This window comes from Parasteatoda tepidariorum, chromosome 2 (assembly GCF_982258835.1).
Source record: "Parasteatoda tepidariorum strain Cologne lab strain chromosome 2, Ptep-v5.0, whole genome shotgun sequence".
NCBI lineage: Eukaryota > Metazoa > Arthropoda > Arachnida > Araneae > Theridiidae > Parasteatoda > Parasteatoda tepidariorum.
The window spans coordinates 101656058-101684001 of record NC_141756.1 but is presented as its reverse complement, the minus strand read 5'-3'; the positions used below and the strand labels follow the sequence as shown (position 1 = coordinate 101684001).

At 29.5% G+C, this 27944-nt stretch overlaps 1 protein-coding gene across 8 annotated transcripts in view; it reads right to left on the bottom strand.

Moving 5' to 3' along the window:
* LOC107453264 (hemocytin) overlaps nucleotides 1-27944 on the bottom strand; it is a 142808-nt gene that overhangs the window by 42995 nt on the left and 71869 nt on the right. For all 8 annotated transcript variants that reach the window (XM_087157895.1, XM_087157896.1, XM_087157897.1 and 5 more), the window contains 13 exons: nucleotides 26904-27059; nucleotides 24707-24835; nucleotides 18576-18929; nucleotides 17637-17815; nucleotides 16207-16375; nucleotides 14390-14443; nucleotides 12259-12396; nucleotides 10670-10872; nucleotides 6514-6655; nucleotides 5341-5370; nucleotides 4882-5063; nucleotides 3314-3460; nucleotides 482-620 (listed from right to left, as the gene is read on the bottom strand). In XM_087157895.1, coding sequence (XP_087014021.1) covers nucleotides 482-620; nucleotides 3314-3460; nucleotides 4882-5063; nucleotides 5341-5370; nucleotides 6514-6655; nucleotides 10670-10872; nucleotides 12259-12396; nucleotides 14390-14443; nucleotides 16207-16375; nucleotides 17637-17815; nucleotides 18576-18929; nucleotides 24707-24835; nucleotides 26904-27059 — 2022 coding nt within the window. The remainder of the gene's footprint in view (nucleotides 1-481; nucleotides 621-3313; nucleotides 3461-4881; nucleotides 5064-5340; nucleotides 5371-6513; nucleotides 6656-10669; nucleotides 10873-12258; nucleotides 12397-14389; nucleotides 14444-16206; nucleotides 16376-17636; nucleotides 17816-18575; nucleotides 18930-24706; nucleotides 24836-26903; nucleotides 27060-27944) is intronic.

Below are 27944 nucleotides of genomic sequence, written 5' to 3'. Positions count from 1 at the left end.
AAAAAAATAATAAAATTGAATTGAAATTAATTTTGAATTTGATTGAATTGAAAACCATCTATATTTGAATAAGTTAAAACTAAACATGTCGTCAATATTGAAGCAAAAAATATTTTATAGGAGACCCACTCTGAAATAAGATATACATATTTTATATAGAATCTAAGATAAATATTTTATATAGAATATAAGATATAAATATTTTACATAGAATAAAAAAAATAATAAAATTGAATTGAAATTAATTTTGAATTTGATTGAATTGAAAACCATCTATATTTGAATAAGTTAAAACTAAACATGTCGTCAATATTGAAGCAAAAAATATTTTATCGGAGACCTCGCCTCTGAAAAAAAGTTTGCAGATGAAATGAAAATGATTTAATAATTGTTTTAATACATTCTTAGAAAAAAAAAGTTTTTTAATGTAGAAATTTTAAATCTTACAGTTTAAAATTTTTAAAAAACCTTTAAAACTTACCATAACAGCCTATTATTTCCAATCTCATTGCGATCCAATTTTGCCATGCTAGTGGATGTATCTTCAGATACCGGGCTCTGACAGGTTTAGGAAAATAATTTTCAACTATGGTATTGCTATCATAATTTCCTGGAAATATCTAGGAAAAAGCAAACAATCAGGGTTGTTGCTCCCCAATGGTTTTTTTAACCATAGTTTTACAACTGAAATGTGTGTATTTATTTTATATACATAGTAAAACCCCGGTTTTGCGTTGTTCGTTTCATACGTTACGCACGTTTCTTACATAATTTTCTGCTGGTTTGTGAAAATTGTCTATAATGATAATGTTAATTTTTCCCGTAGTTTATGTTACCCTTTTTAAGAAAACTCCACTTTATAAGTTTTTCTTAACAGGTTAAACTCATTTTTTCTCTACAAAGTTCACAGAAACTTTTTATAAGTTCTGCCTTCTTTTTTAAAATGAGAGAGAGAGACTTCTTTGAAGGTGTTCTTTCATTTGCTTTATTCTATTCTATTGTCTTTTTGTCTGTGAGCGGGGATTTCCCCCTTGAGTCAAAATCAAGAGGGTGGTGGAATGGGCCAAGCATAGAGAAGGATGTTTAAAATTAGTATGGGAGCTAAAATTGTAAAATTTGCGAGTGAAATCTTATCTAGCAAACTTTATCGTTCAATAACCCATTCATTTAAAAACGTTACACTAAACAACTGGCCAGGTAATTATTTCTTTTCCTTGATTGTGGTAACCTGAAAAATTCTTCTAAACAAAAATAAAGCTTCAAAATTCGATTTTTGCAGCGTTGAAGACTGACAACTAAAAAAAAAAAAACATGATAGCATGTACACTCACAGGTGTATCAAACTTGTAAAATCAGGGGTCTGTCTAGATATTTTGTGAAAGATCCTGTTTTTGTAAAATTGCAGAGAAACTACTCATAATTTGTGAATATAAAATAAGCGTTAAGTCACATTCTTTCTACCAGGGTCCTGCTTTTGTGAATTTGTGCTAATAGGGTCCGGTTACTGCAAAAATTGCTAAAAACCTTTTCAAGAAGTTTTTAAATTGTAAATAGATACCTGCTCAACAATTGCTGCTATTAAATTAGAGAGGTAACATACAATTATTTGGTATTTAGCGTATACTGCTCAACGCAGAATATTCACTTCGGACGAATAATGGAAACAAAATCACTCACATTTTTAATAATTTTAATTGACATATTTCAAATAACACAACTAAGTTATATATCACTTTTACTGTGTCACGCATTGAGTAAACTTAAACAATTCTTAAATTTATAATATTTTATTTAAAAAATTGCCAGAAATTTATTTTTATTTACATAAGTCTATTAATTAATTTTATAAATAAATATAAATTGATCAATTATTTATTTACAAAAAAAAAACTATCATTTAATATTAATAAGAATGTGCACACGATGTTTGTAAAAGTAGAAATATTTTCTTAGAATACTACATTTGGAATATAAACTTAGGGAAACTTGGAAAACTGACGTTCGGTGGCTGAGCGTTAGTGCTTCGCGCTGTCGTGCCACAGGTCCCTGGTTCGATCCTCGGGCCGGGCAAGGCTGACTCAGCCTTTCATCCCTTCAGTGGGTCGATAAATGATTATCAAGCATGCTTGGGAACTAAACACTGGGGGTTCCGCGTTCGGCTGACCACCTGACCGGAACATATGCTCCTGCACCCCAGAGCCCAAGAAAACTGAGATGGGCACAGTAGGCCATGGCCCTCATGGGCTGCCGCGCTGCTGAATTTGTAGTTTAAACTTGGAAAATTTAGTTCGTTTCGAACCGCTTTTCTTTTTTTCTTTCTTTCCCCAGGAAGGTTTTATTCGATTAACAAAACAATAATAAAGCTAAACAAATTTGTGAAGGGTCCGATGAAAAAGATAAATTATTTTGTGAAGGGTCTGTTTTCATGGAAAGGTATTTGGCAAAGGGTCCATTAACAGACACAAATTTCTTCCAAACAGATCCCTGAAAATGGGGACTATATTAATAATCAGTAAATTGTCAAAGAAGTTATGCGATTTGAATAAAAATTTTAACATAGTAACTAAATACCACCCTGCTGAAATATATTACTTATAATAATAAAAATTTTAATGTATTTTTCCAGTGCAACTGGAGATCATATACACACTTATCCTACACTCCATAAAAACGCATATAATTGTATAAAAACATGCACATTTAAAAAAAGTTTATTAAAGTTTGAAATTAATGTTGAGTGCAAAAATAACAAAAGACTGATGAAGAGAGGAAAATTGTTTTGGTGCATGTACGCTGATTTTTACATATTTCAAAACATCAACTTTATAACTACTAGAAATCAGAATTGCATTTTCTTTGATATTTTCAAATGTAAGATGTGTTTTTCAAGAGCTTCTTTTGCTTGAAAGAAGTAAATTTCTACACCTGAAGTAGCTCTTTTTAACACTTGCAAATGGATTTGAAGAAATTTTATTAATTTATTAACACTTCATTCATATCAAAAGTTGTCAATGTTGAGAAATCTTTCCTACTGTTTGAAAGCCATACTTTTTCTCCAAGACCTTGTTTAACTTTGCTGCTATATTGCCTCTTGCATTTTCAATTAAATAATATAACTCAGTTTAAATGTGTTAAAGTTGTAAAAACAAGCCAATACTTCTAAAAATTTTAAAAAGAGACCCAAAATTTAAAAAAAAATTATCTACAGAAAAAGCCCTGAAAATTCTAATAGATGCACTAAATGAGCAAAAGAATCCAGAAAGACAAATTTGCTTAAATTATGTTTCTAAGTTACAAATAAAACAATAATTACCAAAACGTCACTGTTGGAGTCTATTACATTATTCCAAATCTTTCCATTCAAACTGTAACTGACTGTAAAAGCTGTAACCCATTCAGGCACTTGATCTCTTCCTTGAATTTTCACTCCAGTTAAATTGCGGGGCTCAACAAAATTGATCTGAAAAAGAAAAGAAAGAAAAAAACAATTTTAGTTGAAATAATTCTATTAAAGACAGTTTACAACAAAGAAAGAAAAATCAATTTTTAATTAAAACTCAAAGCTAAATTAACACTAGTGAAATATTTACACAAAACAAGTGAAAGAAGAATTAAAATGGAGGGGAAAAAGCTAAAGGTCCTTAACTGAAGGTCATCCCGTGAATTGAAGAGTTCACAGAGTGGTTAAAACAGTTTCAGTTAAGAGTTAAACGCTCTTTACAAGGTGAATATTTTAAATGGTACTTATGAAGTCAAAAAATATTATATTAACATAAAATAATTTATTTTGATAAAATAATTTATTTTGATAAAATAATTTATTTTGATAAATAGTAAAAGAATACAAAATATTTCATTCTAAATTGACAAAACTATCTTTGAAAGAAACACGCTTAAAAGCAGCAGAATTTTCAAAAGAAAGAATAAATATAGCAATAAAGAAAACGAAGGAAATAAAAATATGACCAACGAAGCCGACGTCTTCAGGGGGTACCGGCCTTGGAACCCATAAAATAAAACCTTTTCTATTGAGAGAGAGGCCAAATTAAATGCCAAAATTAACTCTCTCAGTACCCTGAAGTTTTTGTATAAGTCCAGGAAAAAATACATGAAATACATAAAACCAATTCAAAAAATTTTTAAAATTTTGTTTTTTTTTTCATAATTGGTTAGGATTAAAAATATTTGCAATAACGTTGAAAGTTTTCAGGAGGCCGTGAATAATTTGAGTAAAAATGATTTTCCTTTTAACTTTTGTAATGTTAATTTTTTGATTAAGAAAATGATTGAAGTATACTAGATTTATATTTCTTTTAACAGGGAGCAATTCCAGTCTTAACTGAGCAGCCCCAGTTAAGCATTATATTAATTAATTACATAATCTTTTCTTTTACTTCTCTTCTTTTTTTTCATTGTGTGCATTTTAATAGAGGGCGTTGTTTTCTTTTGTTTTAAGTGTTTCCTTTGCATTTAGTTTGTTTGTTTGATGTGAGTTTTTATTTTCTCAAGATTTTGTTTGAATTTCTTTTCTGAATTGGTTTTATGTATTTCTTCCTGAATTTATACAAAACTTTCAGGGTACTGAGAGAGTTAATTTTGGCACTTAATTTGGCCTCTCTCTCAATAGGAAAGGTTTTGTTTTATGGCTTCCAAGGCCGGTACCCCCTGAAGACGTCGGCTTTAGTGGTCATATTTTTATTTCCTTCATTGCTGTATTTATTTTGATAAAATAATTTATTTAGATAAGATTTTCCTTAAAAAATTAAATTGACTTTAACATTGTTTGGATTTGATATTTGCACCAGCCATTGAGTGATTTTATAAAAAGAAACAATTCAATAAAATATAATTTTACAAATTAAAAATGTGAAAACTATTTACCTGAACAAATTGATTCTGATCAGCATCGGCAGCTACCCACCCACCAACACTCACATCAGTTTGAGGATTATTCAAACGAATGTATTTACCACTGGCATTTGGATAAATATTGCTTGAAGTTATAATTTGGAAATCTTGAATAGATCCATTGTAAAGACCCATATCGTCAACACATATTGGAGCTGTAATTATACACAAAATCAACAGAGTTTTTTTGGCAAGTAAATAATTATAGTTCATTATTATTTACAAATACATTTTATAGGAGTAACATTTACATTTATTTGATACTCATCAACTAATTCCTCTAATTTGCTATTGAATGATAAAACATGTTCCAGGTTTTAATAAAACTATTTAATTATCATAACACTTTTAAAGCATCAATAGATTTAAAATTTGTTCATTTTAATCTTTATATTGAAAAATAACACACAAAAATAACACCAAATAACATACCAGCAACTGTTGTTGTTGGAAGAGTCAATCCTAAAATAAGAAGAAAATGAATTTTTTTATAAATATTGTGCGAAATCAAATATGTATATATTTTTTACATACAAAAATCATTGAATATAATTAGCTTAACATGAATAAGATTCACAATCAATTTTATAAAAATTAATTTCATTTGAAAAAATATACAAGCGTACAATAATGAATGGATCTATGAAAGGGGCCCGCTATAAACGGGTGAGACGAATGGTGTGGCAGAAGTCGAATTCTTGGCCATAGATGGCGCCACTGGAAAACAAGAACAATCGCACCCTTTCGGCCTAAAACAGACAAACGTCAACAACGACAATACGAATATTTATTTTTACTGTAATGGCTTTTGATGCTCTCTTGAGAAAAAAAAATTGACAGCTATGCATTCCGACCATCTATATTCATCAATTTCTTGCATTTAATTGTGCTTCCTGAGAAAATCATATGTGCCTAGGGACTTCCCTAAGGGGTTGTGCTTCAGGCTATTCACTGGACACTACTTTCTACACCATATCTATGGCAAGCATCTCTGAACTGCCCTCTAAGAGACCCACACTTCTTCGTATTTCAAGACACTCTCTACGCCTGGATCTTCTTGCTTAATAAAGCAAATATTAAGCATAAGTCTTGTAAGCAAAAGTCATATAAGATGTTACTATTAAGCATAAGTTATATAAGATGTAATTTTAAAAAAATCTTAAAACATGTTTCTCACATTTACTGTATTCATGAAAATTAAAAATGCCTGATATAAAAAAAAAAATTTAAAAATAAATAAATATCAATAAACAAAAAGAATATGGATGGGTTGGATAAAATGTTGGAATTTAACAGCAAAAAGAATCAGAGCAAAACTCTTGATGCTACATACTTTTGATAAGCATAATTAAACAGTACTAAAACTATTCCTGTAGAAAAAAAGTAAAAGAAAGAGTGAACATAGAAATAAGAAGGAAATGTTGAGAAGGTATCTTAGGGCTTTTGCATTTCCCTGAAGAAAGCAAATTCTTTTTTCTTCATGTCATTTAATTAATCATCAGAATAATTTAGGCAAGTAGCAGATTGAAATTGTGACTTACAACATAAGAATTTAAAAGTTTGTTTAAAAGTAATATATAGGAGAACATCGATAAAGGTATATACCTTCAGCACAGACCAGAACATCTACTCTCATGGCTATATCCCGATGGAAACCAAGAGGCTGGATACGCACAAACCTAGCTTCAAAAGGTCTTTGAAATATGTGCTGAATAGGAGTATCACTGTCAAAGTTTCCTATAAAGATCTAATGAACCAACTTATGAATGAATTTTGAATGTACACAGTTTATTTCATTAATAATGTTATGTTATACTGGAAAAAACACCATTTATAAGCTGTAATTTTAAACACTAATATTTTATGCACAGTGAGCAAAATAAAAATAGGGCACAACTTAACAACTTTTGATCAAATATTTGGATTTTTATGTACTAAAAGGCAATCTTAATGGTTTTAGAAGGTTAGCCTTAGATTCACTAATTAGTGAAATCAGACATAAAACTGTTCATTTTCTGAATTTAAATAACTTTTTGCGGCTATCACCTATATTTTGGGGATCAGAAATCCGAATCTGTTGAAAAAAAGGCATGCTTATTTAAAGAAAGTACATTTTTGTGTTTTATTTCGTAACTTAAAATATCGTCTGCACTTATTAATTAGCATACTTGAGGTCAACCCCTCGTGCCATTAAGATTGAATCTTAGAATGAAGATCCAATCATTAGATCAAAAGTTATTTGGGGTGGTCCGTTTTTTATTTTCCATACTGTACATTGTATTTGACAATAAAATCACTTTTTTATGTTCACCTGTCTTCGATTTATTGGAGGCAGAAAGAAAAACAGCTCTTGTAATATTATGCGAAATATAATTTAAAAAATTCTATTTTTTATATTAAAAATTCATTATTTGACTTGGATTGCTATATTGTTCAGAATGGATCTCAAATGATGTAATCAGATCTTCCCTTTGCAACATATTCCTCTCTATTGAAAATTTAACTAGCTTTAATAACAGCTCTGTAATACATCTAGGATCCGTATGTAATATTGGTCTAAATAAGGTTTAATCCCTGACTTTTAATTAATTTCCTCATGAACAGAGAAGCTTCTATTCCACAACAGTGCCATTACAAATTTAGCTGAAAAGGGACCTCACATGTTTAAGATCAGAAGTACTGTTCTAATATTTTTTTATTTTATCTAAAGCAGCATTTTCTGTTTTTTCAAAACATCTTCATCATTAGCCCATGTATGGCATGCATTAGTGAGTTATAAATATGATCTCAGGCAGCATCTTTTCACACAGTTTCATTATTAGATTATTATGAAATTGCATATCATGTGCAATAAGGTGAAAACAATAGTTAGTAATGTAAAGTAATTAAAATAAATTTTAAATATTTAGGATTTATAAGAAATATAAAGGGACTTCTAATGTAAAATAAAATCATTTAAAAAAATCTTTGTACACAGATTTCTACATTTTAAATTAGTTTCTGAGAAATGAAATGTGTAAAAAATATAACATTTTTAAATGTGTTTCGCAAGAATCATTCAACCAATTCTATTCAAATTTTGTATTCCATCAATACCATTACATAGTTTAAAATTATGAAAGCAGTTATGTACTTTACAATCCAATAATTGTTTAAACCATTGTTACGTTAAATATTAAAATTAATAAGTCTAAAAAAATAACTTTTTTGTCAAAAGTTAGGGATGCTTATTCAGAGAAAGTACATTTTTGTGTCTGATTTTGTTTTTGCTACTTATCATCAAAAGTTTGACGGCGTCAGACCAGATCCATAAAACTGTTGACGAGTAAAAAGTCGGAAACAAGGAGAGAAGTATAAATTTCTTCTTAAAGAAGTCCTAAGCAGCTTAAAATATGTTCAGCTGAAGCCTGATGTTAGTGTCATTTTGGGCAAAGAGGGTAGGATTTTATTCCCTGAGACATTTTAGATGTCCACTGGCAAGGCGTGAAAGGCAAGTATTGCTTTTGTGTCTGATTTTAAAAGATAAGGTTAGCGCTTTGAACCATTAACACTGAATCCTAATATGAGACAAACCTATTATTAGATCAAAAGTTATTAAGATGTTCCATTTTTCATCTGTATACTGTATATGGCAAAAGAATGTAGACTCAAATCTAGTACTTACGCAACCTAATTTTTGCTAGAGAGCATATTAGAATTAACTATAATGAATATTTTTCATTTATACACTCTTTCACATAAGTATGCATATAGTTTTCAACATTAAACAGGTGATTTGTAAATTATAATTATTATTCTGAATCTTTGTAACATGAAAATTTGTCAAATATAAGTTTGAAAAATGTACAGATCATAAGAGTATAAATGTGGAAGATTTTTATAATGCAATCCTTTAAACCCAGGACTCTGCCTTTTATGGAACTTTGTGTTATATAGATCATTTCACTTTTCTTTAAACTTACTGAATAAATATGGCAATATGAGTCTGTAACAGAATAATAGTAATATGCTTTAAAATAACTTTTAGACACAAATACTCAAAAATACAAAATATGCACTTTACTATTTAATATTTACAAAAGAAAATTAAAATCTTGTGCAGCATTAGAACTAGGAACAAACAAATTAACCAATTTTGGCTTGTTTACTGTTTGAAATTTTAACCTTTTAGCAAATAATGTATTGTTCCTTCTTAGTTATAGAAAGTCCTCACTGCAAATTTCACTGTTTATACCCATAAAATTAGTGTGCTTTATAGAATTGTGTTATATACGCCTAGTTGCCAACATGAATAAGAAAAAATATCCAGTCGATTCTATGAAATAATAAAAATTTAATAATAATTGTTGCATAATGTACTAAATATTTTACACATAGAGAATTTTAGGGATCTTTATAGTCAAGCAAATTGAAAAACTACAATACGTTCCAGTTATGATTAACATTAAATGAACTTGAAATGTTATGCATTATGTTTACTCATAATTTTTAATAGGAGGCACTTCATTCACCAAAGATAGTTGAAATATTTTTAAATTGATTTAAAGAGAATTTTTAAAATTAATTTAAAGAGAGGTCTGAATAAGAATAAACTGAACATTTTAGATTTAAAAAAAAAGTTTTAAATTGACCTTTGTAAATGTGGCTCGCTTCATTATGTATTCGTAATACTTATTTAAATATTGAAGCAAGTAATAATTTGTGCAAAAACTCTAATTCAATAGGGATTTTTTAGGAAATTTTCTAAACCATATAAAAACCCGGAGAATTTTTACTAAACCAGTACACCAGGAGAAACTGACAAAATCCAGTAGTCTGCAGGAAAATGCAGTAGAGTTGGCAGCTACGTATAGGCCTTGTACTGTAACTTGTTTATAAATTGATTTGCCCATTTACTATTAAGCTGGTCCACTTCTTCATTTAAACCCAAACTCACGCCTTTTCTTCCTTTCCTTGCGTTTTATACCAAGAATGACTCATAGTAACTGTTGTCAAAGTGGCACACCATTAATAAAAAATGTGAACGATAGTCAAAATACACGTTCTAATACCTCAGATTAACGCTCAACATGTTCTAATACCTCAGATTAACGTTCATTTAAAGCCATAAATTTGCTTTCAAAATCTGGTAAATCAATATGGTAAAATTAAAATTCAAAGCATAAAAAAAGTTTATTTAAAAGATTAAATTGAAAGGTTGTAAATGGAGATAAGAAGCAATTACAGGGTTTCCAAGAAAAAATGAACAAAATAGTTGCTCTTAGTAGTCTAAAGCATGAAAATAGTTACCGAAAACTCTGAAAATAGTTGCCAAAAACTAAGAAAATAGTTGCCCAAATAAGAACAAAAATTCATAAAAAATATGACTAAAATTTTATTAAATGACTTAGTTGTCTCCTTTTTCTAGTCTAACGTAGATTTTTAAATCCATAAATATCTTTTCAAAACTTGATGAATCAATATTAAAATCAAAGTAAAGTTGTGATTCAAAGCATAAAAACATTTTATTTTTCAGTTTAAAGTTGAAGTTCATGAATAAAGTTCATGAAAAAAATAAAGTTCAAGAGCATAAAAACCATTCACTACCAATGCTATTCATAAAAATATGAATGATGATTGCTAAAATATATATATATTCTCCTTCCTCAGATTAAAACAGATTTTTAAATCTAAAACATTTTTTTTTCAAATTTAGTGAGCCACTATTGAAGTTTTATTACAACGGCTGCAGCAATTTGAGAGTACCCGTGAATAAACATACCTTATCTTTATTGTCGGTATCAGATGGGTCAGTCACGTAAGCATAGGCCACACCATCCCGACTATACAGCACTTTGTAAGTTTTGACCCATTCGTCAAATCCATTTCGACCTTTTGTGACTACACCATATACTGGCTGAATTTTGATCAAATCAATTTCGATAAATTGCTGTTCATTTAAATCTCCAGCAATCCAAGCACCAGCTAAAATAAAAAAAGGAAATTAATTTAAATAAATAAATTTAAATAATTATATTAATCTCCACACAGAAATTATACGAATATAAAAGCAATAATATCAGTATTGTAATTTGCTCCTAAATAATATGCACAAGTTGGCATCGTAATAAAGCAGGGTTTGTTGATTTAAATCACAATTTAAATCAAGATTTAAATCAAATGATTTTTTTTAAATTACTGATTTAAATCAAATGATTTTTTTATACATATATACATTGATTTAAAATGTTAAATAACAGTGTTTTAAATTATTGATACTTTCATTATTTTCCTTTCTTAGTTTTAAAATTTATTTTAAAATAAATTGCTGCATTAATTAATTTTAGTTAACAAAATTACTTTCTTTCTTGGGGTGTGTTAAATTCCAACACATTTGAAATTACATTTTTAAAAATCTTCTGATTCTTGAGAACTAAAATATATCCCTGTCTCATTTTGCTTTAAAATTATTATTGCTCAAACATTAATGAAAACCTTTCTCTATAAAACTAGAATACATAACTATCATAATCATCTAACCTTTGATACTGGTATAAAGCAAATTTTACTTATAAAGCTTATGAAAAAAATTATCGAATTTAACCATAGCAATAAGGTGGAGAGAAATTTCAAAAAAAGTGCAATAGTTGTGCATAAACTGCATAAAAAAAGTTGGTAACATATATGTTGATAAAGGCTCTATTTTGTTTATTGTCAATAGAACTTAATTTTTTATTTAAAGCCTTTTCACGCTAAAAGTATGTCTTAGTACAACTTTCAATCAATCTTACAAAAGAAAATTTCTATTCATGAAGTTTATTTTATTAACATGAGATTTGCGTTTTCTTATTGAACTTAATTATTTGAATTATTAACTCAATTATTTAATTACTAACTTAATTATTTAATTATTAACTTAATTATTTAATTATTAACTTAATTATTTAATTATTAACTTAATTATTTAATTATTAACTTAATTATTTGTGGAAAAAGCAACTATTGCTTTCTTAACAAATCATACTATATTTTTAATAAATACTTTGTATACGAACTTAGTTTTTATTTTTGTATATCAATATAAAATGCTTTATGAAAGAAAGTTAATACTGACATGTTTTAAAACTTCAAGAAAATATACTAATTGAAAATTTAAGAACACGATAATGCCTCTCACATATCATGCCCACCCACTTTTTTTTAAAAGATAAACCAAATTTGAGTGTCGAGTAAAGCGTTCAGTTTCCTTACTATCCCAGAAAGCTTCTAAAGACTAAAAATATTATTTTATTATTGATACAAACTATTTTTGATACACTACTATTACTAATTTTTTGGCTATTTTATCAAACAAACTCTAACAAGAAGTACCTGATTTGCTGCTAACTTTAGAAGATAAACGTGCATTTTGTGGTCCACTATCAGTATCTTTGCTACTAGAAGCTTTTATACTGCTATCGGGCAGTGGAAGTGGACCATCCACAATATTGTAGAATTCTGTACAAGGTTCTAAAAAAAGAATTATTATTAAGAGAGGATAATTTATTTCAGGCATATGATTTTCACAAGTTAGTACAATAAAAAAGTTTTTAAGTAAAACTAAAAAGTAACACACTGAGTTGGGGTAGTATATTTTTTTAGGGTAGAGTTTAGACAGTAGAGAAACCTAAGGCTAGTAGGTTTTTTTTCCTTCTTTTTTTAAATTTTTAATGGCAAAGTGCATACAAATGCAAAAACATGAAAGCAACAAGAAAGAATAATTATGAAGGTCACTGCCTTGAAATTACTTCAATGTGCTAGTTGATCGCCCTTTTAGAGTCGCCAAAAAGTAATACACATTTATGGGGGTAGTTTCTATTCATCCGATATGCCCAATTACAAAGAGGGCAAAAGTATTCCAATATGGTGGATATAATCTGCCCTGCAGTAACGTCCAGCCAGCACTTTAGTGTTTTAATTTTTTTCTACCTCGAAATATTTGGTATTTGTAATCTTCTTCTATTGTTTGCTTGATACATAGTGTAGCCAGATAGAATGGATCATTTGTGCAGATGATATGATTTAGTAGAGATAAAAGGCGAAAAACTTTTAAAAGAATGATAATCTGTCCTGTCAATATGTCATAAATCAATAATTGTCACAGGATGTGTTTTTGCAATGTCATTCATTTAAATTAGGAGCAAGGATAGTTCAATGGATAAAACTGCAGGGAAAAAAAACATGGAATAAACTGCCCTGGAAGAAATAGATTTTTTCCAACCAAAGTTGACGAAACAACTTTTTTCAAAAGGTACAATTAAATATTAAAATAATTTATAATTGCAATCTAGTTTAAAAATAAATATTAATTCTCCAGAAAATTTTCATATGAGTAAAAACTAATCAACAACATTTAGCTTTTCAATATATGTGTAGTAAGAGCTGGCTTCATAATTTTTTAAAGAACTGTTAAAAATAACATAATCATTAACAAATCCCATACTTAAAATATAGTTCTACTGAAAAAACATGTATTGAGTTAACAAATAAAAATTTTATATTAATTTTTTACAGGTTTTAAAGTTGTGTACAAAATTAAAAAATTATGAAATAAGTTTTTTCTTTTAAAAAAAAATTAAAGAGTAAATTTTACTTTCTAAAGTTTTAACTTTCAGGTGTAAATTTAATTTACGTAAGTTTAAGTTATTAATCTAAAACTTATTGCTGAACAGTTGCATTGATTTTTTTTTCCAGATGAATCCTGATTGAAAGTAGATAAACTTCATTTTTTACATGGTCCAACAGAAAAAAAAACATATGGCATGAGACCTTGCAACCTGGGGAGCAACATTGAGACCAGGGGGTTCTATACAGGAATACAGTGCTGCCATAGGCAATTGTCTGGAGCACCAGATTAAGGGGTGCCGAATGAGACACATATTTAATGTTCAATAAATTATTGGATTCCATTTTTAAAATATTGTTTGCCTGAAAAATATATTTTATAGGTTCAAAAAAATACTGAGCACTTCTCATTTACTAGTGCAATGTTGATACAGTGAATTTCCACTAACTACAACCATATTTGTCCTTAACTAAAATTTTTATAACTATTTGTCATATTAATTTATTTCAAATATATTTTAACTCACACAAGGTGATAATCCTTATCTGTTTACAAATTTATACAAAATTTCCACTTTTTTCTTTCAATTAAAAAATTTAGTATTAAACAGATGTAACTTTATATTTCTTTCTTAAACATTTAACATTTTTGAAACATTTGTTGCATTTTAAAATTGACTAATTAACTAAAGCAGTTTTTTTTTTAAATAAAAAAAATTTAAAAAAAAAGCTCACACAAAAATAGCTAAGTTTTCTTTCTTTAAATGATTAATGTAATAAAAATTTACTTTTAATTTTAAATTTTTTTTTTCAGTTGCTGTTCCTCTTTAAAATATGGAAAATTATATTTTTATACTTAAAGAACTTGTTAAATGCAAGATACACTGATTGTACTTACTGACATATATAGTTGGAGTAACTATTTTGATTGGAGTTGAAGTTGTTTGTTCCTCTGGAAAAAATAAAATAAAATTTATTCTGATTAGCAGATATATTCAAGCAATAATCTTGTTAATGACCAGTAGAAACGGACATTGGGCTGCTGGGAAATTTTCATCCTGCACTGATTGTGTCAAATCATACTTCTTTTAAAAATCATTTCTATAAAATAGGATTATTTTTTTACTCCAAAACATTCCATATGAATTAACAGGATTCCATTTTTATTTCTGATTCAAAAAGTTTATCACAACACATAATTGTATGATACACTACTCCCTTAACATTTTATTGGGCATTTTTTTTCTCTAGATTTTGGACATTTATTTAAAAAAAATTAGTTCCTATAAAGGTGCTTAATATAACCATATATAAGAAAGTTGTAGCATCATTTTTATCACCTATTAGTATTTTCTCTCTCTCTTTTTTGCGGAGACTGGTGCCTTGCCTTACGAAATAAAAATATTGCTTTCATGCAGAGCCTGAAGATTTAAAGAGTTGAAATTGTTTTTATTTAAACAGTTCTATTGTCGAATTAGACATACTCATTTTTATGTGAATGTGTTATTTTTGTAAAATATTTCGAAGGAAATAACGAAACTCAATGATGAATTCTCTTATTTCTATCCTGATGTCTAATTCAAGATTTAAATTGCAATTAGGCAGATCAGGGATTTTAGTAGCTTTGAACTTCAAAAAAAGGAACTTAGGGACCAAAAAATTTGAAAAAAGGGACCAGTTTTTTAAAAGCTCTTTTCGCAAAAAAAAAATATATATATATACAGTATACCCGACATATTTCAGTTTCTCAACTGATTAAGTGGTGGAGAAATAAAAATTTAATTACAATTATAAACAAAAAAAATCAGTTTTATTTTACTCAGATTTCAAAAATAGCATTGCATAATTATCATGCACTTTTATAATTATTAATCCCTTTATCCCTTATGATTATATATATTAATCCCTATGTGAGGTAGTCAAAATCATTATAAACTAAATTTGGAAACTCAAGAAGTCAATTTGAATGTAAAAGAAAATTTCATGCAAAATGCGCAAAAGTTGAGAGGCTATGCGAATTGTAATAGATAAGCTTATGTATGGAAAGTGGCTAGCAACTACTTAAGATCGACAAATCTTGATCAATACCAAAAACCATGCTTTTGTATAAGAGTGATTTAAATTACATTTGCATATAACATATTTTGTTGTTCTTATGATAAATTACAAATTTTTGTGCAATATATTTGCATGGCAGAAAGTCGAAAACCTTTAAATATAAGATTAATGTGATCAGTTTAGAGAATTGTAAGTGAATAGAGAAATCAACATAGATGGTCAAAACTTGTGAATTTCTCAGCAAATTTAAAGTTCAATGTCCATAGAAAGAATGCTTTAGGAGTATTAGTTTGTTTTTCTTTCTTTCCTCCATGAGTATTAGTTAGATTGGGAAGAAAGAAAGAAAAAACTTAAACAACGTTTATACATCTTTCATATTTGTTAAATAATTTGAAGAGCAAGTTGACATTCAAGTAAAAATATGCTTGCTATACTCGTGAAAATAAAAAAGGACAAAATTGCTAGGAGATGAAGGTCCCTGACTGTGATAGGAAAGTCAAAGGTTCGTGTACCAAAAAGTGAAATCAGCTTATTATAAAAATACAATTTGAGTATTTGTACAGTATGCTCTTTGTAGGCTTCATTATAGCAACAAAAATATACAAGCTGCATCTAAAGATATTAAATTTAAAAATTTTTAAAGAGAAATGTTTTTACCGCAGCTGCAATAATATCGTATTTTGTAATCTTTACAGATGCCATTTTCTTGATCTTTTGCTCGGCAGCGGAAACCTCCATAGAGGGAACATTGCAAGCTTTTGTCACCAGTTTCAGTATAAAGGAGGTCAGTTGAAGCCTCTCTACATTCAATGTTCGACAAATAACCCTATAAAGTGAACATCAAAATTAGGAGGAAAGTATAGGGTCGCCACAGAAAAAAATTAACAAAATAGTTGCTTTTAGTAGCGCAAAGCAAGAAAATTGTTGACGAAAACTATGAAAATAGTTGCCAAAATAAGAACAAAAATTTTTAAACAATATGACTAAAACTTTATTAAATGACTTAATTGTCATATACCATGATCAATTTAGTCAAATTGGTGGCAAATATGATAATTTTTAAAAAACGTTAATTAAACGTTAAACATTTTGAGTGAATTCTAGTAATTAAATACTTTTAATTACTAGAATTCATTAAAAAAAAATACTGTTTCTAAAAAATTTTCCCTTTTAGTAAATAATTGATACAGCATATATATATATATATATATATATATATATATATATATATATATATATATATATATATATATATATATATATACATACAAAAGTGATTACTCGAATTTCGAAATACACATATTGTAATATCGTATTAAAAATTAGGTTTTTTAAATTATGCAGAATTTTGTAGCAATAACTGTTGAAAAAGCGATTGAGAAACAAAATAGCCTTGTGCATTAAAAAGTGATAACTCAAATTTGCAATTCAAATTTTCAATCATTACGTTAAGCTCCCACCGGCTGTAGGTTGTCAACCCAATTTATGCTAAAAACAATCGCTAGGAGTACAGAAAAGTTTCCTAATAGCCAAAAAACAGTTGCTTTTTTAACCCAAAAAAAAGTTTCCATAGGCTGAAAATAGTTGCAGATAGTCGCATTTTAGTCTATCAACCAAGTCAAAATTTGCCATTTAATCTGAAGAATAAAAGACAACAGTGTAAATTGCAATATTAACTCACTGGAGAGTTCTTACTCTGGTAACTATTATAGTACAACTATTACAAATTTATACAACTCGTTACAACCTTGTACTAACAACTATTGAGTTTTAAAGTCATCTTTAAAAAAACTAATTTAAAAAAATGTACTAAGTAATTTATGCAAATTGACGATACAGCATTATGAATTTACTTAGATCGTCCATTAGTTTGAAGAAAAAAAATTTCATCAGAGAAATTTGAAAAACAAAATCAAATAATAAGGTCATTTTCTTAAATAACTATGTCTATTTTCTTAAACACTTTGAACTAAATCTAGAATAAAAAGCTTGCCAACAAACTGCCTATGGTGCACTATGCCCTATAGTTATCATAACTCAAAAATAGGATGTTTTGAGTTATAGTATAAAAAGTGGGAGAATCTTACTTCCAAACAAAACTGGTACTCTCTCTGTAATTTTAGAAGCATTGCTTTTTCAGTATCTCCTTTCCTTTTCCCTCCTCCTTTTGTTGTTGCTTTTGTTGTCGAAGGATGATGCTCATTGATCCATTTAGACCAGTATGCACATGGTTCATGAACCGGTCTTGTAGTGGGTGGAACTGTTTCTGAAATTCAATTATGCTAATATGTCACATTATGCTTATATGTGTATAATTATGCTTATATTATGTGTCACTTGTAGTGAGTTAAATGATATAAATTAATATAAAGATCAGAAAACTTATTTTAAAACAAATATTTCAATTGGAAACTTATTAGGAGAATTTTTTTTTTCTCTTTCGCACTTGGAGTTTCAGGGCATGAATTATAATTTTGTTTTGTTAAACAGTAATTCACAGAAAAGCTCCAGCATGAATGCATGCTTTGAAGAAGTACTGTTTTGCCTTCATTTTTGAACTTAACTTTAATTTTACTTTATAAATTTATATGCATTAAAAAGAAACCTCAGACATACACTACTTTAGCACTTTCCTCAGTTTGAATTTGACTTTAATTTCTTTTTCATTTGTTTCTAACAGCTTCATTTTGTATATTGGATTACAACCAACTTGAAAAATAAGTTTTTTTTCTTAAATATATAATTCAGCCTTTTAAAAAGAGACTGTTTATCACAGATTTATGCAAAAAATTTAATGCGTTTAATTTGCATTTTAACTCTTCAGATAAGTTTGTGATTAGCTAAGAATTAGAGCTGAATTGCATCTTTCCAACGAGACAAAAGTTTGGTGTAAATCAATTAAGAATTGGAAATTAGTAAAAGGAGCATATAAATAAACATTCTGTTTCACATGCAATGATTTAAAAAATGATTGCATTTCAATTCAACATATAAAATTTTTACCGGTATTAATTTTCATTTCTTACCGGTAATGGGTGCTACTGTTGGGCAATCACAGAAGAATCTCACTTCATAATCCCAGCACTCCTCCTCCAAATTAAGCCTCTCTTGAACGCATACCAATCCAGTATGCAAATCACAAGTGACCGTGCGCTGGTAAGAGCCACTGTTCCTATCACCCACACGACGGCACTCTATTCCCGTTATCATGTCATTGGCACAAAATACATGACTAATTCTTGATTTCTGGATGCTCTCAAAGTCCCCTCGATTATTAGGAGAGTGATTGTTGATCCAGTCAGTCCAACCATAAGTGCAAGCTCCAGGTTCTAAAGTGGGTGCAGGAGTTGTGGTGGTAGTTGTGGGCACTGGTGTTGTTGCTGTAAATCCAAACAATTATCTCAGCATGTATATATCTTAACTCTGGGTTGGCAAAAAGCTAGTTAATTTTTAACTCAAGGGAATCTCCAAAATGTGCCCCATTCATTTTAGTATTGATTTAAATGTTAGTATTATAACCGTAGTTAAACAGCCAACTCAATTTTGGATTTTGGACTATTGATGTTCAATTCTGTAGCCTTGTAATTTTGAACCCAATCCAGAAGACAAGGGAATTTTAGATCAGGTATTGGAAGAAATTTGCTTTCGCGGAGGACTTTGTTGATGGAACTAACATGCATTAGCGTTACGTGGAAAAGAAAATCGTGAAAGCCTCACACAGTTAGCTTGACGGCAAGGGGACTCTAACCAATGATCCATCTACCACTGAGGATATTTTACGTCAGCACTGTGGTTGGTGGGAACCGGATCCGGATTCGCACCTGGTTCACCTCATCCTCTCTCTCGATCACTGAGTCACCAGAGCTCAAATGTTAGTATTAGTAGTATTTATTAATTAAGGAAGACTCTTAATACCCAAAACACTCATGAAAGTACTAAAATTTTTGATATGACAATCTATATGTAACTATTAAATACTGAGTTCCAATGCAGTTTTGTGCAGAAACAGGGCTTTGAAACACTGGCAAAACTTGTTAGTCTATAAGACAAATGTTTAAAAAAAGTTGGCAAATTGGCCCATTAAACAAATGTTTAGTTACCTAGAGTTAAAGGCTTGGCACCAAAGACATTGTAAAAATAATCACAGAATTAATAATTCCTTATGTTTAAATAAGCCAATTTTTTATATTTTTTTTATTCATAACCATTTTGAGCATGGATGCAAAATTAAGTTCTCCCACAAATTCCTAAAAGTAGTGGTTATATTTCAAAAGTTGTCTGTAGTCACTAAATGTTAAAAAAGTAGCCGTAGTTAAGCCGCATTTGCAATAAAGCAGTAGTATTTAACAAAAAAAAATTATGTCGTTTTTCGACCACTGGTTTAACTTGATAAAACGGAATGAACATTTTTTAAACCTACATACTATATATATATATATATATATATATATATATATATATATATATATATATATATATATATATATATATATATATATATATATATATATATTCAATTCATTTTCTGTTGTTTTAAATACGTTGCAAATAAAAAAAATGCAACTAATAAAGTGTTGCGTTAAGTACATTAAAAGGAAGAATGTTAGATTTATACTATCATGTATCTAAAATGTTGATAAAATTAGTTTATTTTATTTTATTATTTTTCATCTCGGCATTAAAGTTTTAGTCTTTCATAGTCTCTGCTCTCTTATAGACTCTCTGAATGATGTTTTTTTTTTTTTTTTGCATTTATTTGGGTAAAATTTTAGGAAATGATACAAGTGTTTCTGTGTTTCTTACTATGCTTTCTTCTTCCTTACCATTAACAGTACCGTAACTATTTCATTCTTTATACAACATTCAAATAATTGTCTCATTTTAAAGAAACAACTAAAAACATAAATTTTTAATGCATATAGAATTCTTCAATCATTAAATTATGTCTGTAAAGAATCTCTTTATTTACAGACAGTAAAATGCATGAATGTTTTACCGTAAAACTGAGATACGCTGCTTTACAGGGATGCCAACTGCTCTATTTTCTGCAAAAGTTTTTATAAATGCATAACAAATTATAACTTGTAGAATAAGAGATAATTTTGCTAATTTTCTAAATCTTATCATGAGATAGCTGTAACAAAGTTTAATTTTATATGGGGCTTTGAAATTTTTATACAGGGTGTCCCAAAAGGTCGTTTACAAACTTAACATGCTGGTCTGTCCTATCATGCTGAACAAGATTTACATAGGAACTTGTGTCCGAAAATTAAAACTGCGACCGCTAGAGGGCGATAATTGCACGAAAACGGGAGAGTGGGAAAAACAATCATTTCAGGCGTGGACGTTGAAGGAGAAGGATGAATGAGTTTAGTAACGCAGAAATGGCCGACATGCATTACGTATACGGCGCCGCTGATGGAAATGGACGAGCCGCGGCACGGACGTACCTAGAGCGCTTCCCAAACAGACGTCAGTTAAGTCATGTTTTGTTTGGACGATTGCACCGTAGATTATGTGAATCAGGTGCTTTCGTAGCACGTAGCCACATCGATCGAGAACGTGCTGCACGCACACCTGTCGTAGAGGAAACCGTAATACAGGAGTATGCCATCAACCCGCAAAGAAGTCTCCGAGAAGGTGAACGTGTCTTGGGTGTAGCTCGTTCCACAATAATGCGCATACTGCACGATGACATGCAACACCCTTACCACTTCCAAAAAGTACAGGCATTGTGCGCTGACGACTATCCCAAACGCATTGCATTCTCACGCTGGTATTTGCAACAGCGGGTCGCACAGCCAAATTTTCCATCATGGATTTTGTTTTCTGATGAATCCTGCTTTACATGGGATGGTGTCGTGAACCTGCACAACATGCACGTATGGGCGCATGAAAACCCAAGATGTACACGTGCCCATGCACATCAACAACGTTTCAGCGTAAACGTTTGGGCTGGTATTATCGGTGACATGCGGATTGGCCCTTACCTTCTACCTGAACGCCTCGACGGAAATACCTATCGCATTTTTTTAGAAAGAGTTTTGCCGGATCTGAAGAGTGACGTTCCAGCCGCTACACGCCGAAACATCTGGTTTCAGCATGGTGGAGCGCCTGCCCACTTTAGCTACGCTGTTCGAGAATACCTCGATAGGATTTATCCTAATCACTGGATCGGTAGAGGTGGACCGGTGCCATGGCCACCGCGATCCTCCGACCCGACTCCCCTGGATTTCTACCTGTAGGGACACATGAAGTCCATAGTGTATGAAACACCTGTAACATCGGACATGGATCTTATCGCCAGGATCTCGGAAGCGGCAGCACGTGTCCGTGACACTCCTGGCCAATTTGAACGGGTTCGTGAATCCATGCGCCGACGCTGTGAAATGTGCATTTTGGAGAATGGAAGGAATTTTGAGCATTTGCTGTGATGTAATGGTGTTTTATAATAAAATTCATATTAACACCGCTATCGGTATCATTTTTTTTTCTCCTCATCCAAACCTGCACTTATCGCCCTCTAGCGGTTACAGTTTTAATTTTCGGACACAAGTTCCTATGTAAATCTTGTTCATCATGATTAGGGTTGCAAGTTTGTCGCGGGAAAAAAATACATAAATTCGCGGGTGATTCGCGCAAAAGTTTTAAAAATTCGCGACATTTTCGCGGATAGCATATACACTGATATTTAAACCGAAAATCAATTTAAAAATAATAAAAAACATAAAAAAGTTACAAAATTTTATTTTTAAGCAATATTAATGCCGTTACTTAAATGTACAGAATTTTTATACAAAATATTATACATGGTTAGGTTATTCTCGCTAATTTTTCTCCTTTCATCACTCAATACATTTTTGTATTTTGAAAAAGATCGTTCGGCATCCACGCTATTGGTTGGTACTGACAAACATTGAATTGCCACTTTAGGATAGCGTTCCATCTTCGATTTCCAAAACTGAATTAATTGTCTACTTTCAACGTGTAGTTAGTTCATTAACTGTCGCTTTGTAAGCATTAAATTCGTTCTTCATCCTCAAACATGGGGATAGAGTTAAAAATAAAAGAACTATCATCTTCTTGGAAAACATCTAAGTATTTGAATTGACTAGGATCAAAAGCTCTGCATGCTTTAAAAAAGCTTGATGCTGGTTGACGAAATCTGTGTATTGTAATATTGCCTTCAAAAAGTATGCCCGAATTTTTTCTGGCATGATTTTAAAGCTTTTTTAGATTTCAAGTGCTGGCAGGTTATAGATTTGCTTTTTAAATCTTCAGCAAGATCAGACATTTCATTAAAAATAACATGCGAATTTATTCTTTGTTTTTCATATAAATTTAATAGATTCAAAATTAAAGATGCATATTTTTCAATCTCTCTTGAATCTTCACTCAATTCTGCGTTACAACACTCTTCGGAAATCGTGCTGATCAAAGAACTACTGCTATTTTGTTCCTCTTTATCGAAGAACTCTGCATATTCAGCTAAGTAATTTACGTGAAACAAAGCTGCCTTAAACCAGCTATTCCATCTGGTTTGTACGGGAACCGGTGGTAGAGCGGCGTTTTTACCCTTTTCAACTAAAAAGGCTCGAAATCGACCCTTACGTGAAGGACATGCTGTGAATGCACGCTTTAAATGCACAATAAAAGAATTCACTTTTTCAAATTGATTTTGCCATATTTCTCCTAGGAGATTTAAAAGATTTGCATTGCAAGTCACATGAACAGCATTCAAGAAAGCTGCTTTCAAACTTTTTTCCCATGCTTTGTTCATGTAAGACGCATTGTCAGTGACGAAAGATGAAATGGTATTAAATAATAACTTCAAATTGTGAATAATTTTCATTTAAATCGCGCGAATTGAATAACTTTCGTTCAAATCGCGCAATTTTAAAAAATTCGCCAATTTTTTAAAAAAACTTGAAATTTCGCGGAAACGGTCGCGAAAATTCGCGCCGCGACAAACTTTCAACCCTAATCATGATATGACAGACCAGCATGTTAAGTTTGTAAACGACCTTTTGGGACACCCTGTATGTATTGGTGGAAAAATAAATTAAAAGCAAATTTACTAAACTAAAAATAATTTAAACTATGCTGCAACTAAAAAATACTTGTTTTTCAAAGCGGAGCAAATTGACGTCTATGGGTATATACTTAACATGAAAAATAAAGAAAGTGTGCATTACATCTGGGAAAACTGATGTCACAGTGACACATTTTGGATTATGTCAATTGTGCAGCAATTTAAAATTCCATTTTTTGGGATTAGTGGTTGATTAAAATATATTGAGAAGGTTTTATTAAAGGTAAACAATGTAAAGATAGGGTTATCCCAAGGAATAAAAAAAAGGGAAGGGTGCTTCCTCACATTAAAGAACACTTTGAGTTTTGAAAAGGCACTCACTACAGTTGAAATTTATCAAAATGAGTAATATTATGTAATAACTGAATTTGATTCAATTTTTAAACTACTCCCTTTTACTTTCTAATGTGTATATTTTGACCAGTAATTCTAAACCATTATCAGAATAACGGAAAAATTCTAAGCTTTTGAAAAATAATTAAAGGCAAGCTAAAAGACAATCTCTTTATATAATTTTTTTTTAAAAAAAAAGGATTAATTTACAAACAACTTGAGAGATTTTTTAATATATATTTTGAACTGAAAACTATGAGAAAATAAACATTTAAAGGTACTTTTTTTTAAAAAAAAATCAAGGTATTTATTTAAAAAAATAACGATACAATTCAAAATCACTAAACTCATAAGTACAACAGAACAAAATATGTAAATATCTCTAGGGCCGAATATCATGCAAATTTTAACTATATAACTAGACAACATAAGAAAACTCTTACTAAGATGAAGGAATAAAATTAAGGTAAAATAATTATCAATGAAAGGTTAAAGAAACAACCTTTTCATGAAAAAATAAAATAAAAAGACAGTGAATAACGGTTAATTTTTACAAAAAGGGCAAGGAGGGAGCATTTATAGGGATCAAAGGGCAGATGGAATGGGCTGCCCTACTAAAAATGCAAAGGGGGAATACTGATAAAGATCTTATTTTGTCAGTAATAAAACACTAGACATTTTAAAAATATTAAGCTTATTTCGAATGAATGAAAATACTACACTGGCACTTACAACATGGACAGTAGAAGCGTATTTCATAATCATAACATCCTTCAGGCATATTATCATTATTCCAGCACAACAGACCCTTTTCTAAATTGCAAGTAACGATTTGCCCAACATCATATGGTTTTTGCTTACCTATTAAAAATGCATATACTTTTAATAAACATGAAAAATTTGAAGGGAAACTGAAAAGAAAAATACTGACACACGCTGTTTAATAATAGATGCACTTAGAATGTTAAGTGACAAATGAAAGAATATGTTGAGATCTATGTAAGATGTAATGAATAAGCTGTGGAAGATTATGTTATATGACTTTGAGATTTCTGCAATATAAGTTTTCAACATGCTTATCATTGTGTTGTATAAAGAAATTATAAAAATCAAACAAAGAATATTCTTATAAATAACAGATTCCTAATGCTTTCTGCACATTTTAAAGTTGATGTTCACACTTGAAACATCCTTTTTCAAGTAAAGCTCTTCTATTTATAAATTTAAAAACACTCTTACTTGAATAGCATCATTTTTCAAATAAATAAATCAATATATTAACTTAACGTAACATGAAAACCTTTGGAACTTTAAATTGCAACTCATATGATTTCCATATAACATTTAAAATTTAGCAAAACATCCCATCAGAATTAGTGTGTCACTGTAATATGACTATTTATCATTACTCTTGGCAACACATGATTATTTGAAATTGAATATCATCAGTGGAACTTTTTAACTGTTGGTATTTCGGTCAAGGAGTACAGTTTGATTCCTCAACTCTTAATTTTCTATCTCGATCAATTTTGAAAATAAGTCTTTCATATTTTAATTGAATCATTAAAATTTTCCTCTAGTTAAAAAATTAAGTATTAAATATTTAACTCCAATCGAAATTTTATACTGTGGTTTAAGTCTCAAATAAACAATTTTAAGAAAAATTTGAAAATATAATTGAATATTAAAAAAGAAATTTCCCAAAGTGTGAAAGAGACATTATTTAAAGGGACAAAAAGTTAAGCATATTTTTGATAATTTTCTAATAATTTGGTAAATAAAGGGTTAAATAAACCTAATCAACCTAGTGCAATAATGCAAGTGAATTATTATTTTTTTTAATACCTTTACAAAAAGAGTGGTCAGATTAAAATACTACATATAGTACAATATAATAAGAAACTCTATTTTCAGAGCTACTTGAAAAATAAAATCATTGTTGCTTCCACTTAAATATTTTGATAATCCAAATATTTTGATTAGTAGGTCTAGTTCTGATTTCAATGGATAATCAAGCCCTATTGTATACATAAAAAAATACAGTCGTACCAATATTTAACGAACTTCAATTTTACAAATTTCTCTATTTTACGAATTTTTTCAAGGAACCAAGAACATTTTGGAAATTTCTTTGCAAAATGACTTCCAAATAGCGAAGTGAATTTTCTATTTAACGAACTTTTCATTGAGATCCCCTTTCCCTATTTTCTAAAATATTTCTTAACGTTTCAAACTTGTTAACGCATTTTATGGGGGAAATGACCTTGAATTAATTTTCGAAGCCACTGCTTTATGAAATGTCTTACTATTTTCTCTAAAAATTATCTTAGAGCAAGCAGTAAATTCCTTTTCCCTTTTTGTTTGCATCTCAAACGAAAAACTCAGTTCAAATTAATGGATTTTATCAGTAGCAATTTAACTTAAGAACGCATGTGGTAATGTATGTTTATAATTACTTTTACAATAAATACAACTATAATTTTATACATAAATTTAGCCTTTTTCTAGTTGAAAATGTATATAGCATGACAGTGTAACACTGAATAGTGTTTTGCTCTATTCTTGCTTTCCATGCAGATTTCTTTTATGGTTAAGATTTATAAAATAAATAGTAGATACTAGTTTACAAGATAAAAGTGCATCAATTGCTATTTTAATTAAATCTAGTGTTTATGAATTTAAAGCCTGTGTTGTGTTGCTTAAGTATTTTAAAAGGCGATTTTCTATTTAATGAATTTTCCATATAACGAACTTATTATCAGGATTTAGCGACTTCGTTAAATAGAGGTCCGACTGTATATCAAAAGAATAGGACATAAGAACAAATAAAAAAACATATACTATATAAAAAAAAGACTATTGTATGTTTCTAAAATAAACTTCATTGTGTAGCTAACTTTTGTTCTCATAAATAATTTGTAAGAATTACTTGAAATTGTTCTGCATTCTATCTTGATGGGGTTGAAACAAAATTCAAATTTTTTTCTTAGTTTGCTCATTGCTTCCAAGTCTCCACCCTCAGATGACGGTTCATCTATACTAATCCATTCCGTCCAGCAATCTTCCTGGGTAATATTCCTTATCACTGCATTAAAAAAAAAAAAACTTTTTTTTATATGTTAAGAAGAAACAGTAAAATATATATATATATGTGAGGACTACTCTTTTGTAATAATTTCTTTTTTAAGTTGGTTTTATTACAATATTATATTGCAGACATAATACTATTAGCACTGCAGTGTTAACAGGGTGCATAGGCAGATTTTTCAACAAAAAATAAGCACCTTATCAGTACTTTTTAAGCACTAAAAAAATATTATTAAGCACTTTCCAAAAAAAATCATAATTAGGATCTGTGCAGTAATAAAATAATTTTTTCTATCGTTTAAAGTTCTTAATTTATAAACATAAAATCAATACAATTCAAAACTATTTTCATAAACTTTAAATAATCATGATAAAATAACTAGTTTCTGATAAATATTGAAAAAAAAATAGTGAAAATCATGCATTTTTTATAATTTAGAATGGCAAGAAAGAAAAAATTGCTTTTTAAAAAATAGATAATTAAGCACTTTTTACAAACCCTGAATAAAAAAAGCACCTTTAAGGGCTTTTAAAAAACGTAAATTAAAAATAAGCACCTTCAAGCACTTTTTAAAAACGCTACACACCCTGGTTAAACAAGTGCACTGGTAACATTAGTCTATGACAGTGCAATGAAAATTCTACGAACTAATGGCCCTCGATAAAATAACTGTCTCTTATCAAAGAGAAAAATTACAAAACATTAGTATGAAAAGTTATTATATTAGCTTTCAACTTTGGCACAAAGCAATTGAAATTATTGTCGAGTAATTTGGTAACAGAAAGATGTTTTGATACATCCTTACTTTGTCTATAATACATGACTAATGTTAAAAAATGAAGAAACATCTATATGTGAGTTCAAGCATGCCTATATATAGTT